Source organism: Trichoplusia ni, chromosome 12, assembly GCF_003590095.1.
Source record: "Trichoplusia ni isolate ovarian cell line Hi5 chromosome 12, tn1, whole genome shotgun sequence".
Classification (NCBI taxonomy): Eukaryota; Metazoa; Arthropoda; class Insecta; order Lepidoptera; family Noctuidae; genus Trichoplusia; species Trichoplusia ni.
This window is the reverse complement of record NC_039489.1, coordinates 5,166,524-5,182,811: the sequence shown is the minus strand read 5'-3', so window position 1 is coordinate 5,182,811 and position 16,288 is coordinate 5,166,524. Positions and strand designations below refer to the sequence as shown.

The 16,288-nt window shown below is 35.4% G+C and overlaps 2 protein-coding genes across 5 annotated transcripts in view; one reads left to right on the top strand and one right to left on the bottom strand.

Annotated features, from left to right (window-relative positions):
* Nucleotides 1–16,288, bottom strand: part of LOC113499632 (metastasis suppressor protein 1-like) — a 138,794-nt gene that overhangs the window by 49,585 nt on the left and 72,921 nt on the right. For all 4 annotated transcript variants that reach the window (XM_026880163.1, XM_026880164.1, XM_026880165.1 and 1 more), the window contains exons 2-3: nucleotides 12,031–12,092; nucleotides 10,549–10,622 (exon numbers count right to left, since the gene is read on the bottom strand). In XM_026880163.1, coding sequence (XP_026735964.1) covers nucleotides 10,549–10,622; nucleotides 12,031–12,092 — 136 coding nt within the window. The remainder of the gene's footprint in view (nucleotides 1–10,548; nucleotides 10,623–12,030; nucleotides 12,093–16,288) is intronic.
* LOC113499636 (phenoloxidase-activating enzyme-like) lies at nucleotides 943–10,112 on the top strand. Its single transcript, XM_026880171.1, has 8 exons — nucleotides 943–2,602; nucleotides 5,055–5,233; nucleotides 5,879–6,033; nucleotides 7,808–7,941; nucleotides 8,291–8,456; nucleotides 8,756–8,961; nucleotides 9,223–9,380; nucleotides 9,674–10,112. The coding sequence occupies exons 1-8, from the start codon at nucleotides 2,524–2,526 to the stop codon at nucleotides 9,929–9,931; spliced, it is 1,335 nt and encodes a 444-aa protein (XP_026735972.1). The 5' UTR covers nucleotides 943–2,523; the 3' UTR covers nucleotides 9,932–10,112.

Here is a 16,288-nt window from a genome sequence, read left to right as displayed (position 1 = left end):
ATGACATCACTTTTACATGTCTTTTGTTAACAACGCTGGAGTCGACATTTCCTATCTGACTACCCAGAGAAGAAATGTCGAAATAAACTCCTTAAATCCGTCTTCTAAATAACAAATAGGTAAACGGTTCGTAGAGCTCCAGATCGACAACATCGGCAGACAACCATGGCAGGAAACATCTTCCTTTTTTTGGTGGGATGAATACAATTTAGAATTGGCAGGAACTGACGATATATTAAGATCGCAGACTAAAATAAGATTTCAACTACTCACTCACAAAACCACATAACAAAAAATCAATCAAAAAAATCAGTGAATAACAGAGCTCAGTTGTGATCACCAGTCTTCGTTAATATTTTTTTTCGAATTCCACGATTATGAATTTAAACCCCAAGGATTAAATTTAATCAAATAATCAGCAGCTGCACAATATAGCGGGTAATTAAAAAACTTTGAAATAACATGATCAAAGACACCGGATTAACTCAGGACAAGCATTTGAGGATCATACTAACACTTGTCATAAGCGGGGATCGAACCCAAGACACGCCGAGCGCAGTGAGATCCGCAAGGTGACCTCAACAGTTTTGCTGAACATCCGTTTAGTTACCTAACGTTGACAAGCTTTTCTTACCAGATTTTTCCTTCAGTTGTCTCATCGAATTGACACTTCTTAAAGAGCCCTCTCGACAAAGGTGAGTAATACTGTTTTTCCCCACAGACTGCTGGAGGATAAAATAAACCAGTAATCCTAGCTCAGGCAATTTAGTGCACGGACTGCACGGATAGCCGAGTGGTGGAGGTCACTACGCTAAAACTACTGTACGCGTCGTGTTACGGGTTCGATTCCCGCGTAGGACAAGCATTTGTGTGATCCACGAATGCTTGTTTTGAGTCTGGGTGTCTGGGTGTCTGTGTGCATGTGAATTGTACGTTCGAGAAACCCCTCGCGACACAAGGATTAATTTCCTTAGTGCGGGAGTCGTTAAAAAAATTCTCTCGATAAAAAGTATTCCATGGAAGAAGGTGATGATTCATGTCTAACAGCGTGCAGCGGTATGTACGAGAAAAGCCGAGTTTGTCACTGCCAAATGAAAGATCTAGGTAATGTATGTTTGTCTTGATTCTTTGTATCACTATGCATGTGGTTTGAATATTAGTGAAACCCTCTACGACAGAAGAATTAAGTTCTTTATTGAATGATATGCAGAGAAAGCTAAATACCTACATATTATAAAACCGTAGAATAGTAAACTATTTTTCTGAAAGGAAAAGGGGAAATTGACGAAAGACCATTGCGCCAAAGCCAATTATGATTTTTAAACGTCAATTCTGTACGACAACATAGCAGACTAGAGGCCAGATAACTAAATAACTATGTAGTTTAACTGAGTAGGGTTTTAACTTAATAGCATTTAATTTTCCTTAGAGTTTATATACGTATATTTAAATCTTACATGTAAGTGGGGAGTCCAAAAATGAATAGTGCAGTATACTTTGGGATACCTCTAACCAAAAAACCAAGACGATAAGATGCTTGAAAAAAGGTTTTGTGACGGGGCTTAACGTCATATTTCTGCACTAATAATTTGCATCGTCAAAACTTTTTGATTACATAATAAATAAATAAGTTAAAAACTAATACCTACATGGCTATCTTTAAACATCGGACATAAAAAAAACGTCTACAGCATTATAAAAGGCAAACCCGTTTAGCCCATAATAGGTCATCCCAATAAAAATAAAGTCAAGTCAGACACAAAACAATAATTTGGAAATGACTGTACGGTGACCAGGATAAAGTAAATCACGGGTATAGAATAAATTCGAAATGTTTTAAAATAATCTAAACTTGAATTGAGTAAAAAACATTTGCTCCTAATTCCGACTTATTATAATATGGCCAGTGCGAGTTATACGGGCAGATAGCGCCATCTCTTGTCAAGCTATCGATTTCAAAACGCTTACGCATACTATTTCCAAGAAAAATATACCACCACTTAAAAATGCAAATGGCACCTTTATTCTATTATTTTTAAATCCAAAGAAAAAATAGTCATAATCGTATCGAGTTAAGTCACAATTTCATCCAAACTAAGCGAATACTCTTGTAGAACCTTGTTACCGAATTCACATATTCTAAGAAAAAAAAAACAATGAAGAAACGTTGACCGTGGTCAACCGGACTATCCAAAACGAGTCTCTTAAGATCGCGACATTATTAAAATTAGAACATTATTTAGTACACAAAATGTCCCAATGCATGGAAAATACCTCCTCAACTTCCCGAAACACTGAAATTGGACAAAACCGGCCTCAAAACTAAAAATAAGTTCGAAATGTTAAGGAAAGCCATGGAACACTCAACTTAAATATTAGTATTTTAAGCCGATCTTTTGAGTAACTGTTCTTATTTATTGTTTATATTTTAATATGGTAATTTATACTGTGCTACAGAATCATAGCCGTCATACACAGTCGGGCCACTGATCGGCGCAGACGCATTTTGCGAGCGTCATATAAATGTGTTCAGTGATATTTGCTAATATGAAGTTGTTTTTCGTTGTTGCATTTGCTCTGTGCCTTTCATTTGATCAAGCAGGTAACTGAACTTATATCGTTAAACAATCCTTTGTTTTGTTTTTAAAACTTAAATCTTCTCGCTCCAAGTATAATCTTAAGGAAAATTGTGTTTTTATTTTAACGATCTATTTGGAGTTTGTAAACATGTGTTTGTTATAGTGATTTTGTAAATATATCTTTAATCGCGTATCATAATTATAGTGATTATATCAACTAAGTTTACATTCAGTTTAACTACAAGATTATAACCGGTTTTAATTATCGACTAGTATAAAGTAAAAAACTCACAAAAAAAATATATTAATGAGCTGAATAGTAAGTTTTGCTTACATCGAAACATTTTGATTTATAGTGCCGGTAAACATAATGACGACATACTAAAACTTTAAGTGGAATCTTGCTAATAAAACAAACACGAAAGTTTGTGAGAATGTCTCGATGTTTCTACAAAAACGACTATTTCGACTTTAATAATTTACTAGAGATATGTGTGTGGATGTGCTCTTACTGCTCTTAGTAAAACATCGGGTTCTTCTGATATCAATCCAAGCAGATCCCCGGGTGACTGCTAGTATATTTTATTTATCTGCCACACGTGTATAGAATCAACTTATCTATGAGACTGTAGTTTTAGTGTTAAGTGAAAGCTTGACCTGCATAGCCAAATAAGGAGGCTGGATGCCAACATCTTTACAAGACAAGACTGTAAAATTCAATCGATGTTCTTATAGGAAAATGCAGTTGATTAATTAATTAATTATGAGATGTACCTTAACAGAAGTTATATGTACACTGTGCCCTTGTGATGTTGTATTTGACAGCCCTTGCCACACACCACTTATGTCAAAATACTGTCTGTCTGTCCCGCTCAATAGTTTCAACTCTTCTATGTCAACAGTTTAACAGAATATCATAAAATATTGGAGCTTACAAGGGGCATTTTTGGCTACGGTAATAAAGCCAAATGGTCAAATCCGTCCTGGCGAAGTTGTTGAGGCCAAAACTTAGTCAAGAACATTTCTATACCTAATTGGCAATTATTAATGTTTACAAATAACCCATAATAAAACAAAAACTCAATTTGCATTTAGTACAGTCGGCAGAACATCAGGTGAAATTAACAACGGCTTTATGCCAACGCAATACAACTCATTTTGATGGCAACACGCGCCCGACTAAACTTACGCAACTTAAATTTTTCGCTGTTTAATAATCTTGACGTAAAACCCAACGTTAGGTTGAAGTGGTATTTCATAATTTTCCTTAGCGGTGTCTTTATAGAATACATAATTATTCGACTATTAAAATGTGTTAATTCGTATGACTAAACAAGAAAAGTCCGCCATTGAAGGGTGCAAGCACGCGTTGGAGCTTATCATGTTAACAACTCTGACCAGATTCGGCATACAGTGCTCCAGATCTCAAATCGCTGTCGTTGATCTGAAAGCTGCCTGCTTAAAATGTTTTTTTTTTAATACCTTGAACTCATTTGTATGGCAGAACAACGTTTGCTGGGATTTTCTAGAGGTCATCTATTATACGTTGACAATTTAATCCTATTATTAGAGTTGATGCAGAAAAAAACCCAACGCAATAAATTTTCCTTGCGTTAATATATAATAAAATCGATAAACAGCAGCAAAGAGATTCAGGGTGCAGTACTTAAATATAGAAAAAAAGAAACTAATTTCTCGGGCGTTTAAAAAAATCGAAGAAGCTTTTTGCAACAACCAACGTGTATGACATTGAAAAATCAAGATCCACACGAGTTTTGTATGACGTAAAACGTTGGTCCTTAACCTTACCATGCGATACTATGATTTCATTTAAAAGACGTCATACCGGCTACAACAAAAAATAATCACTTACGTCCAATAATTCACACCGAAAACTCTTGATCAAGTTGAAAAAATTAAACGTTTAAAAATATTAATAATTATTTTAATTTTGATCTTTTGTTTAATAATTGCCGTCAATTAAATAAGGAAAAACAAAACACATCAATTGAACAAACCGCAAATTGTTATTTAAGCTACTGAAAATTAGACATGTATTAAAGCAACCGAAAGTAAAAAAACCCTACCATCTACATTAAGTACAAAATTCAGTTAAAATAAGTAAACAAGGTACCTTTACGCAGCTGCCTGCGGGAGACTTTCTATTTCCATTCGGTTTTCAATTGTCAGAATTTAACAAATGCGCCCCGGTTACCGTGTCATAAGTCACAACCATTGACCATCGAAAAAACGAATAAATCTTTACTTATACAAGTAAAATTTCTCTAAGCGCTGACGCTGCCGAATCACGCCGATGTACAGATTGCACTGACTGAAGTAACAAGTCACGCTGCAATCGAAAAGGGGTGCTATTCCCATACATTGAAGTTTCTTTTGCATTTTTATTGAATAGCGATGTAACATTCTCTTGGTCCTGTGGCTGATAAGTAATAAGACCTTATTTTACGTTTACAGCGTCATCACCACACACAACACAATGTCGAACGCCCGACAATGAGCTAGGAGAGTGTATGACAGTGGAGAAATGTCCATCATTAGCAAGTCTCACCGACAAGAAACTAAAGTCGGAAGAAGAGGTCGAGCTTCTGAGGAAATCGCTATGCCCAGCACCTGCACCTGATGGACGAAGACAGGTTAGTTTTGAACAGTATTTTTTGTTTCATTGCAAATACAATTACTAAATTTATTCTATTTATCTATTGGATCAAAAACACTTTCTTTCATACCAAAGCTTAGTGCCCGAATTTTGATTGGAGAGTGTTCTACACTCCAGGTTGAAACTTTCGTGGCCTGATGCCTTCCGGGAAAACGGAATTGTTCGCAAAGGTTACTGAGAAACCGGTACAAAAAAAAAACAAACATGGGTGGGTTTTAGTCAGTAAAAATCTAACACACCCTTCTGCTCAACCCAAAGCCGGAGGCGTTGTTTGATGATCCTATCCGGAAAAAAGTGTTTGAAATTGACAACAGTCATTTTGATTGTATGCATATTGAAATCCAACGCATTTCTATAAAATAACGGTATCTACTGACTCAGTAAAACTCTGTTATAACTAAGCGACTTGTCTCATTCTAGCTCCTAAGGAAAACGTGATATAATCTGGACATAAATGGTCTACAATTACCAACACGCAGTAAACAGACGTGGGTGTAATAACTAATTATTTCTATAAGTATTTTGTTTTGAGCGGGTCCTTTCCTTATATCCCGTTATTATGGGAACTTTATATTATTTAAACTCCAGTCAAATTTATTCAATGCGTACTTAAACTTTCCAGTTATGCTGTCCGAAACCTCCGCTGAAAAAAGGATCATGTTACACGCCAGATGGGGACGTAGGGAGCTGCATCAGCATATATTTGTGCTCACATCTTGTAAATTTGCTAAAACCACCGATCTCAAAAAAACACATGGAGTTTATCAAGAATTCTGCGTAAGTAAAATAATTGGTTGAGTTTGAAAACCATCGATATCTGGTTCTTTTTCAAAAGGTTAGCCCATGACCTAGGAGAATACTCTACACAATTGCTAATAAGATATGCTAATAATCATGTTTCTAAATATATTTTCTGGACTTTACAAAGTGGCCAATTAGTTCATTTTGGTATTCAATTACAAACGTAGTCAGATAGGAAATGCCTAAATCAGTTAATGAAAAAATTACAAATGAAAGTGATGACATGTCGTACTCGCACTTAAATAGCTACTAAATGATTTTATTTCATTTGCATAAAGGTTTTTAAACGAAATTCTTAACAATATTTGTCCTTCACGTTTGAAGTAAGAGACGCTTAAACTTCTTACAAAGGAAAAGCTAATACATAAGACTGTGACTCATTATAAATAGATGACTTGAACAGGAAGGAAGTAAATAGATAAAGTCTCAAATGATTACAGGTATAAACATAGCCAGGCAATATAAAATAGAATAAAAATAATGAATGAGCTTATTACTGACGACAACACAAATATTGATGACGTTAAGTAGGTACACACAAAACAGGAAAAGATCAAAGCAAAAAACGAGTAAACAGGTTTAATACAAATTTATGGTAAAGTTATGTTATGGTTGTGTTACTTGACATCATCGTTTTATAGAACTTAGATGGTTCTATATGCGCCACCAACAAAGAATAAGGCTAAAAGTTCAGTAAGCAAGCCAGGTATACAAGTTGACTAACAAATAAGCAAGCAAGTACAATAAGTTAAGAAACTTAATCCTGGTGTGGCCCCCTGCCACACCGTTCTGCAAACAGTCAGACTCAACGCAGGCATTCGTGGATTGACAAATGCACGCGGGGATCGAATTCGCGACACGTCAGCTTAGCGGGTTTGGCGAGGTGTCCTCAACCACTCGGCTATCCGTGCAGTCATATAGAATTTTGTTATCAACAGATTTTGAATTTGTTTTGTCCAGAAATTGTTTTTCAGTCTGGTTGTCTGCACATTTGACTTGAATGTCTGTGTAACCCCCCGCGATAAAAGGAATGAAATCCTTAGTGAGGGGGACCTTACAAAGAAATGAGATTATGAAAACAATCCTTAGAGTGCGATAAAAATAATTTCAATTGACATTAATTAGGACAAAGTGGAAAATGTAATTGAGGATACTCATATAGAAACACGTAATCGGGAATATCATCTTGATTGTGACGAAGTTGTTTATGACGAGACAAAAAGGACACGGTATTATTGCAATAATGTCAGAATACGTATGTTTCTTATTCGTAGTTAAGAACCTGTATTAGGAATGTCAAGGATTTCCACTTATGATTTCTTTGAAACAATTTCGATGTTTTAATTACTTGGAACTTTGGATATCGCAATAATGAGCGATATTGAACCTTGATTAATGGTGAACGAGTAAAATCAAAACTTCAAATAATTGTTAATATAACGTTATTTAACTGCTATGCGATCTACTCATATTTGTCTCAACGTAATTTACTTAGGTAAAACTTTCTTAAAATAAATTAAAGATATTCGACACTTACCACTTATAACCTCTAATAGTCCTCTTTTCATTAAATCTATTCTTACATGGCAAATATCAAAGAATTCATGGCTAGGTAGAAAGAAATCCAAGACCACGACCAAAACCAAAAGACTTTGCTTTAACAACCAAACACGCTACGACACGGCTAACACGCAAATCAGTCTCCATCAGTCTTGCATAGCTATCATGTTGTATTTATACATATTTTCAGTTGTAAGAGCAATGTACAATACAGCGTGTGTTGCGGCCCACCACCAAACTGCTCGGCTTTGATGAACGCCTTTCCACCTGATTCGCGCACCGACTGCTGTGGTGTCGACAGCAGAGTCGGGAACAAACTTGTAGGTTAGTACGGTGTCAGGGAGTAAATGATAATAAAATCAGACTACATTTAAGTCATTTTTGGACACAGGCCTTTTCCCATATAAGGACGGTTTTAGGATTATGAAAATATTTGTACAAAAGTTATTTCATCTTGTATTCATCTTAAAGTAAGATGAATACAAGATGAGAACATCTAGGATTTACTATCTTAAAAGAGATTTAGTCATGTCAGCGAAAAGTAATAAATCGTTGCGTTTACGTTGAGTAATTAATACTGAACGTACCAATATCTTTAGCAAAAATAATCATTATAAATCAGCCAGAGAGATAAAAGGACCCGGTAATGATTTCGCTAAACATTTGATTTCAGGTGCAAAAGAAGCAGCAATAGACCAGTACCCATGGGCTGTGATAATTGAATACTTGAACAGAACGGGTGACAGGTATCTGTTATGTGGTGGAGTACTCATCAGCGGTAAATACGTGCTCACAGCGGCACATTGTGTACGTGGTCCAGTTCTAGACAATGGAGTGCCGTAAGGATATATAAACTTTTTTTATTTCATTGTTTGTTTTCATGTGTAACCTAATTGTGTCCTGAAACTCATGGGCAGAAGTGTTTCTCATTCATCTTCTGACGGCTCTGTCAATAAAAAAACCCAAAACAGAAGTAGGTATTTGCTGATTTCCCATCTGTAAAAAAACTCTCGTCTATTTGGACCGTCAGACATCAGGCAACTTCAAAACTTTGTTAAGTTGTTGTCCACTTTTCGTAATTAATTGCTGATTGCAGTCAAGCACCCTCGCATTTAAAGTCGCAATCAACTTATTCCAGAACAACCGTACGCCTTGGAGAATACGACACAGCAAACGAGGGAGAAGATTGCGCGATAGTTGAAGCAGACGCCGAAGACTGCAATGACGGCGTTATCAGAATAGACATAGAAAAAGTTATACCGCACCCGAAGTACTACCCTACGAATTATCAGAAGACGAACGATATCGCCTTGCTTAGGTTGAAGGAGACTGCGCCTTTTACATGTAAGCTAACGTAAAACATTTTGAAGAACTACTACATTTATACAAAAGATTAATAAATTCAAGTAACATCCTGCCAGAATCTTTGTTGATAGCTGCCAATCAAACGTTCGTCTGCAAGTAGTTTAAAATAATGTTTGCGAAGACGTCACCATCACAAAATTCTTATAAATGCAATCTCGATAGATGCGATTTTATGATGAAATCTCCCTAAAGTGCTTTTTGTCTTAATATTCACAAATCACATGTTATTTTAATTTTCAGACTTTATACGTCCTATATGTTTACCATCAACTGACTGGTCAAGATATAAAAATGCATCGGATCCTTTGGTGATGTACGCCGCTGGATGGGGCGCCATTGAAAATTCTCCGTTCAGCAATATTAAGCTGCACGTTGATCTTCCTATTGTGTCACACGAGGTGAGAACATTTTAAATATTTATTGCAGAAATTTACTATTTTGTTGATTAAATCGACTTCAAAGAATTAGCTTGAAAAATCAACTGAATGACCTACCTAGATAATCTTTTAGTTCAGATTACCTATGTAGGTACGGTTCAATATGAGATTAACAACATAAAAAAACACTTTTTATCGGCTGCAAATTAACTCACAATCATCAAAAAAAATAAATTGAATGAATTCTCAAAAGGGATCTCTCTGAATGAGACTTACTGTTCCAAAATTCAACTAAAGAACAATTGTTATTTCAGGCCTGCCAAGATATATACAACCAGATTGAGAGTAACAAAACTATTCATAGGAGTCAGTTATGTGCCGGAGGGGTGAGTGGGAAAGACGCTTGCAGGGGCGACTCAGGAGGCCCCCTCATGTACGAGGATGGGAGGATCACAGAAGTGGTCGGTATCGTCAGTTACGGCATCCAGCCTTGTGGGAAGCAGGAGATACCTGGAGTCTACAGCAACGTGTACGAGCACCTCGGCTGGATTAGAGACACGATCGTACCGTAGTTCGAAACTATCCAATACTGACATGATTATATTAATTTTTAGACGATAGTTTTAGTTTAAAATTAATAATTCAGTAACAAGTATACAAAGTCATACTAGCATTTATAATATTTAATAGTTACCAATAAATTTAAGTAAAGTATTAAATGAATGTTTTACATATTAAACAATCGATCCTTGATTTATATTTTTACAAAAAACTTAAACTTCTATTCCATTGACGCGAAAAGCCGGTCAAGTGTGAGTTGGACTCACCACCTCGATATTTATTTTTATTTTTTAGTAGTTAATTGTTATAGCGGCAACAAATAAATCTGTGAAATCGGTCTCTTACTTGCGACTCGAATGTTTATCGCCGCACGACACAATTAATAAAATCCTTAGAGACAGGCGTTTAAAAACGCGTATTTATTGAGATCGATACTTAAATAACTGACGTTCTCAAATATCTATTTGTCGCTACATTAACTTGAAAATCACCTAGACAGTAGCAATGCGACAAGTGATCTTCGTTTTCGCATACGGTTGAATTTGTTGAAGACTTCAACATCTAGCCAAAACTTCAAAGAAAAATTACAATGAAATATTTTCAAGTAAATGTAATAAAGTAAACTTACCCCTGGCATTGGTGGCGGCGTCTGCAATTTTCTGGAAGGCATCCAGGAACGCCGCAATCGCTACCAGAGCCGACCTGCCAAATAACAAAATTAATATCAGATGTTTATCTTAGATCCTGTATATGATTTTGATGCTGGAGTTATATTTGCCAAGAACTGTCATAAGTCATAAGTCAAATTTGAGAAGGAAAGATTCGTGGATATCCTGGTTACCTCTAGGTACTACCTCTTGTGATATGGGAGCGGCAGGATGGGTTAAAGATAGAAATACAAAAGGCAATCTACCACGTTTTGGGAATTTGATCAATAACACCATCTCCCGTCCTATGCCCACGTCTTAGGTCATGAGGTGCCCAGTATTGGCGACTACACTATCGTCATAACTTTTGCTCCTCTATCCAAGTTTCATTCTTACAATCCTGAACATCAATAGAAAAGCGCCCAAATGCATGGATATGACATTTTGCTTCGACAAGTCACATGACTTTGACCTGCAAAAGTGTCACTTGAGGCACTAGTATTCTTAGCCTTACTGATCAAACGAGTTCAAAAACATCGAAAATTCAATCGAATCGTCATTCGGTTACAACCGTGACCTCTACAGAATATTGTACTGTCAAGACAATCAACAATAACATTTTATTGCCATATGACACTGCGCTCGTATCATTGTCAATTTGCGAGTCAATAGCCACTCAATTGCAGCTAAACGATGGTCAAAGCGTTCGTGTTGCAAACGGTTAAAATATCGCACCTAACGTGTGTATTATGATACGAATTGAATTAAGAGCTATGGTACTGATGCAGATGAACAAATAGGAAATATGAAACCGAGCGTGTAATACTTGTTAGTTACATTAGTACAAAAATACTGATAATTTTGAATCTTGGTTTGTAGTCTCATGCACCTGATATCATAAACTTACTATATCCAATGAAATAAGAATAATCCGAGACTTAGTTTCCAAGCAGGGCGTATTTTTGATCATATAGCCAGCCACTATCGTTAATGATGTAGCAAACTAACTAGACATATGATTTCATTTTCGGCGCAAACTACACAGGACTAGATCTTTAACTGTACCGTTTAGCATAAAAAAGAGATAAATGTGTTAGAAAATATATTATACTACTAGCCGACCTGATAAACGTTACTTTGCCATATAATTTTTTAGGAAATATCTGTGTACAAAAACCATTACACGAGAAACCGTAACCGATTCTCAGGCCAATTCTCATCGATCAAGCCATTTCGGAGTACGGCAACATACATTTTGTCACGAAATTTGTAAGTTTTGAAAAGTGCCAACGTACTTATATAACTCAAGCAGAGCCGTTTGTTCCAGAGCCACACCTAACAAAACACATTTATAAAACGACAATACGTCACCTAGTTCGAGAGGAAGCTTTTACAAAGTTTTCCTTTACAACACACAATAGGCTTTTCATATTACCTTCAACTACTCAACTACAACTACTTACTTTAATGCTGAGTGGAGCTTCGTAGCTTTTGATATGAACTCCTCCCACATCGGTGCGCTGTTCTGTAACAAAGAGGATTATTTTAATACAATTGTCAAGTATTCTTCTTGGAAAATATTTATTGCGTCGGCTTTTACGATTTCATTAGTGTGTCTTTTGTGGAGACCTTTTATTAGTATAAGTAATGCCCGTGCTGGAAAGCAATCATCTTCGAGCCTTGATTCTTAAACATAGTATTTTAGGGGAATAGCGGCTTTTATTTTGTACATAATGAAATACAGTCATATTAAACAAACAAAAGAGAAAATATGTGTCAACAGTCAGTTGATGTACTCAAGAAGCCAGTTTGCTCTTTTGTTTCTAATACTTGAAAAAGAAACACAGAATACAGAAAAATGGACCGAGCGACATTGACATGAGATAAATGCTTTAATTAACGAATATTGGTAGGATACTCGATCCACACACCACATTTTAATATACTGTCATATTATTCAACGTTTGTCCCATAATACAGTAAGTTATTTTAGCTTTGTTTGCCAAAACTCATTTAAACGTATGAAGTATAAAGCGCCTAACAATTATGTTATAGCAACATATCGTAAATACGCAATTTCTGACAAAGAACACTAAAACAACAGGTGGTTTGACGAAGGTCCCTAGAGAATTCTCTTCATCTCGATAATTCAATGAGAAGGCAAAATTCTTTTGTAGCACTACCAAAATAAAATAAACTTTATACCATTGTATACGTTTGAAATCATCTTACTAACCATCGTTTCCATCAAAACATTGAATTCTCAACCTTACCGTAACGTAAGAAATCAATTTCAAAGTTGTATCTATTCCAATTTCCTACTTTCAAAATCTTGGAAACCAAAAACGAAAAGAGATTAAACTAAACTAAAACTAAACTTTATTTCGTTAACATAAAATTCAAAATCGCGTACGCATAATATGAAATGGATCTTGGACGCAAATACGGACGGGGGCAATTTGTCTTTTAGAACGGTGTACAGGTGAACGGATAGCTAGTAATTGTTCCTCTGTACACATGAAGGATGGAGTCGTTTACTTACTCAACGGCAGTTCGAAACTAGCGTGTTTGTCTCATATGTTTATGTCAGTGAATTAATCAAGTGTTTGTTTAAAACCATTTTAGTGGCTGGAGATAAATGTTGATTTTTGATATAATTTTTGTATGTCTAATATGACCCTAGGATTTCCCAAAGGGGTAATAAACAAGCTACCTACAACCACGCATTATTTCTCTTTAGGAGATAGATATTGGTAAATACCATGTTTGTTCCATTGTACCTAAATCAGTTGTGATTGTAACATAGGTAAGCTTAAAATAAAGCGAGTTAAGAACGAGTGTGTTTTACTGATGACGACACTTCTCAATCGCAACGGGGTTTCACAAACATCAAGTCAAACCAACACATCCAGGCTCAGAAAAGGCATTCGTGGATCACACAAATGCTTTTCCTACGCGGGGATCAAATCCACATCATTTCACGCTCAGTGAATTTAGAGTGGTTACTACAACCACTCGGCTATTCGTACAGTCAACATGAGAAAAACAAGGGCGAAAGAAACCCAAAAAGACCAAATAACATGAGTCCTCTTCCATACAGACAGATCAAAAGACCTTCATCGAACATCAAGAAAAATGTACCTCAGCATCTTAATATTCAACCATGGTGTTTAACAAATATTAATGGTCCAAATGACACTATCTGTAATATGATAAATTAACCTATTTAAAACAGTCCCACCAATTACCCATGAACCTAATAACATAAGTTCGTTAAACCAGTATTGATTGTAGCTAAACTAGTAGATGACGTCGACTCAAATAATTGGCCTAATCAAATTGTTTGCGACACGAAATTAAGGAACATTGCAATCTAATTGGAAATTATTAGGTCATCGTCAATTATTCGCTAAGGCACTTCTTTAAATTTTTGGGGCAATTAAGTCTCCTTGAGATTTTATTTTCGTACAAATCCAAGCTTGCTAAAGTTCTAACCCTATAATAGCCGATAGTTTTAAATTGATTTAATTAGTCAAACCCAGTCAGGTTTTTTTAAGGGACAAAAATTGTAAGACGCTTTGAAACAATGGTATAAGGAGTAACCGTATTATACGATTAGTATTCATTTTCAGAAAAGAAAATCTTTAAGACAACAGATATAAATTGATCAACGCCAAACCCAGTAATAAGAAAACGTAATGAATATAAACGACTGATGATTACGGAGAGATTAGGAAGGAGAAAGGACTAATCCTACATGATAAATATGTACCGATCAAGAAAACCGGAAAAGGTCTGATGTCTAAAAATAACCTCCTCCATTATTTGGAAAATACAATTTACCGCTACACGTGGAGGAAAAAGGAAATTTTACATCAATCTACGTACTCCTGAAATTGGTTTGGTTTTAAGTAAATCTTCTTTAGGCGCGACTAGTAGGTAACTGGACGACAATGCAACGGAAGTCCGTCACGACAATAATACGGCGTCACGTTTTGTACCATCGGGTCTGTTAATTAAGATTTTCATTCAGTTCGGGTCGGTAAATGTCACTTTCGAAAAAAAGATCGAGTAGCTAGTTGTCGAACGAGTGTACATTCCAATTTGAACCGCTGCACGAATAGGCGCTACTATCGGGTTTTAGAGCACCAACTCAAGAGAAACAGTTTTCGACTTCGTCAGGAGTTAGCGTAAAATTAAATCGATGTCGAATCGAATTTAACCCTAACAATGCAATCAAATAAATAAAACAATTTATTTTCGAAGCGGTGATTTGATTCAGATTTCCAAGAACTTATAACAATCATTATAAGTTTTTGTTTGCGATGAAATTATTGATGACCTTTGAAAAGATATTATCATTGTTATTAACTGCAGTTTATTCATTGCCAATATAAATAGTGCTTGCATTAGTCGGAGGCCAAAACTATTGAAATAATATAGACAAAACTATATAAATTTCACTTTAAACCTAAAATTACAAAAAAGAACATCTTGTTCTATCACTATAGCAAAATATATGTTTGATTTTCTCTGTCAAATGCATTAATTATTTTTATGGGATGATTATTATGAGCTTAGGAAACTTAAATAATTTTGAATTGAGTCAAATTAATATGGCTAATAGTATCGGACGTTTCCTTCACGATTACTGGGTTAAATAAAGTTTATATATCCGGCTATGAATTAATAATATTTAAATCCCATTTCAAATATTATTGGCGTCGTAAATGTCCAATATTATTTCACATTGAATGTAGGGAAAGGTTATAAACTTTCAATAAGCGTGTTAGGATTATGAAATGCGGTAAATTTAATATGTTACCTATTTTTCAGAAGGCTTTTATGAAACCAGTAATATGGTCGCGAACGGAGACTGGTGAAGCCAAAGTAAGGCTAAGCCGTATTAGTGAGGTAGGATAAAACATTTTCGCCTTCATAATGAGCTCAACAATAATTATCTGCCCACTATATTTAGTTAAAAATGTCGTTCTTTCTATTTATTCGAAAACCCATAAAGATCATCAGTAAGCAGTTTAACATACCCAATTTCTGGTATTTGTTAAACACTTCACAAGAATGAAGAAGATTTAATTAACGAAATAAATCTCTTACTCATTTTATCTTGACTGCATTCTACATAGACACCAATCTAAAATTCTTTTAAAAACATTCAAATTAATTGCAGACATCAACTAATTGAAGTACCATTTGACTTGACGTTTTAATTTCTTTATTGCCAGTATTCTCACTCAGCCCGTTACCCCAGAAAAAAAGATAACTGTCAGTTTGACATCTAACCTGACACTTGTCAAATAGTCCGTGAGAAATATAAATAAGGTTGTATGTAAAAGGTTATCTCTGTTGTGATGTTATCAGAAGGTACTGGATACTTTGGCTTACTTTGGGATACGGTTATACGTCAGGAGGTCAGAAAGTGTAATCTAATTGCTTTTAAGGAGGGAACTTAAGTATAGTTAGATTAACTTTGGGGAAGATAAGATAGTTACTGGTAGGATCTGTGTAGGGTTTTATTGGCGACTTATTCCCATCGTTATTTGGGGAACCTCACTATTTTTGTTGTATTCACTTATTACGATAGAAGTTTATATGTGGGACAAAGAGGAAAACTAATTTTCAGGACAAACGTTCAATTGTCATTACTCGTCGGATTAAATGTGTTATAAAGTATTATGTTCTAAAAGAACTGGCTCTTGATGG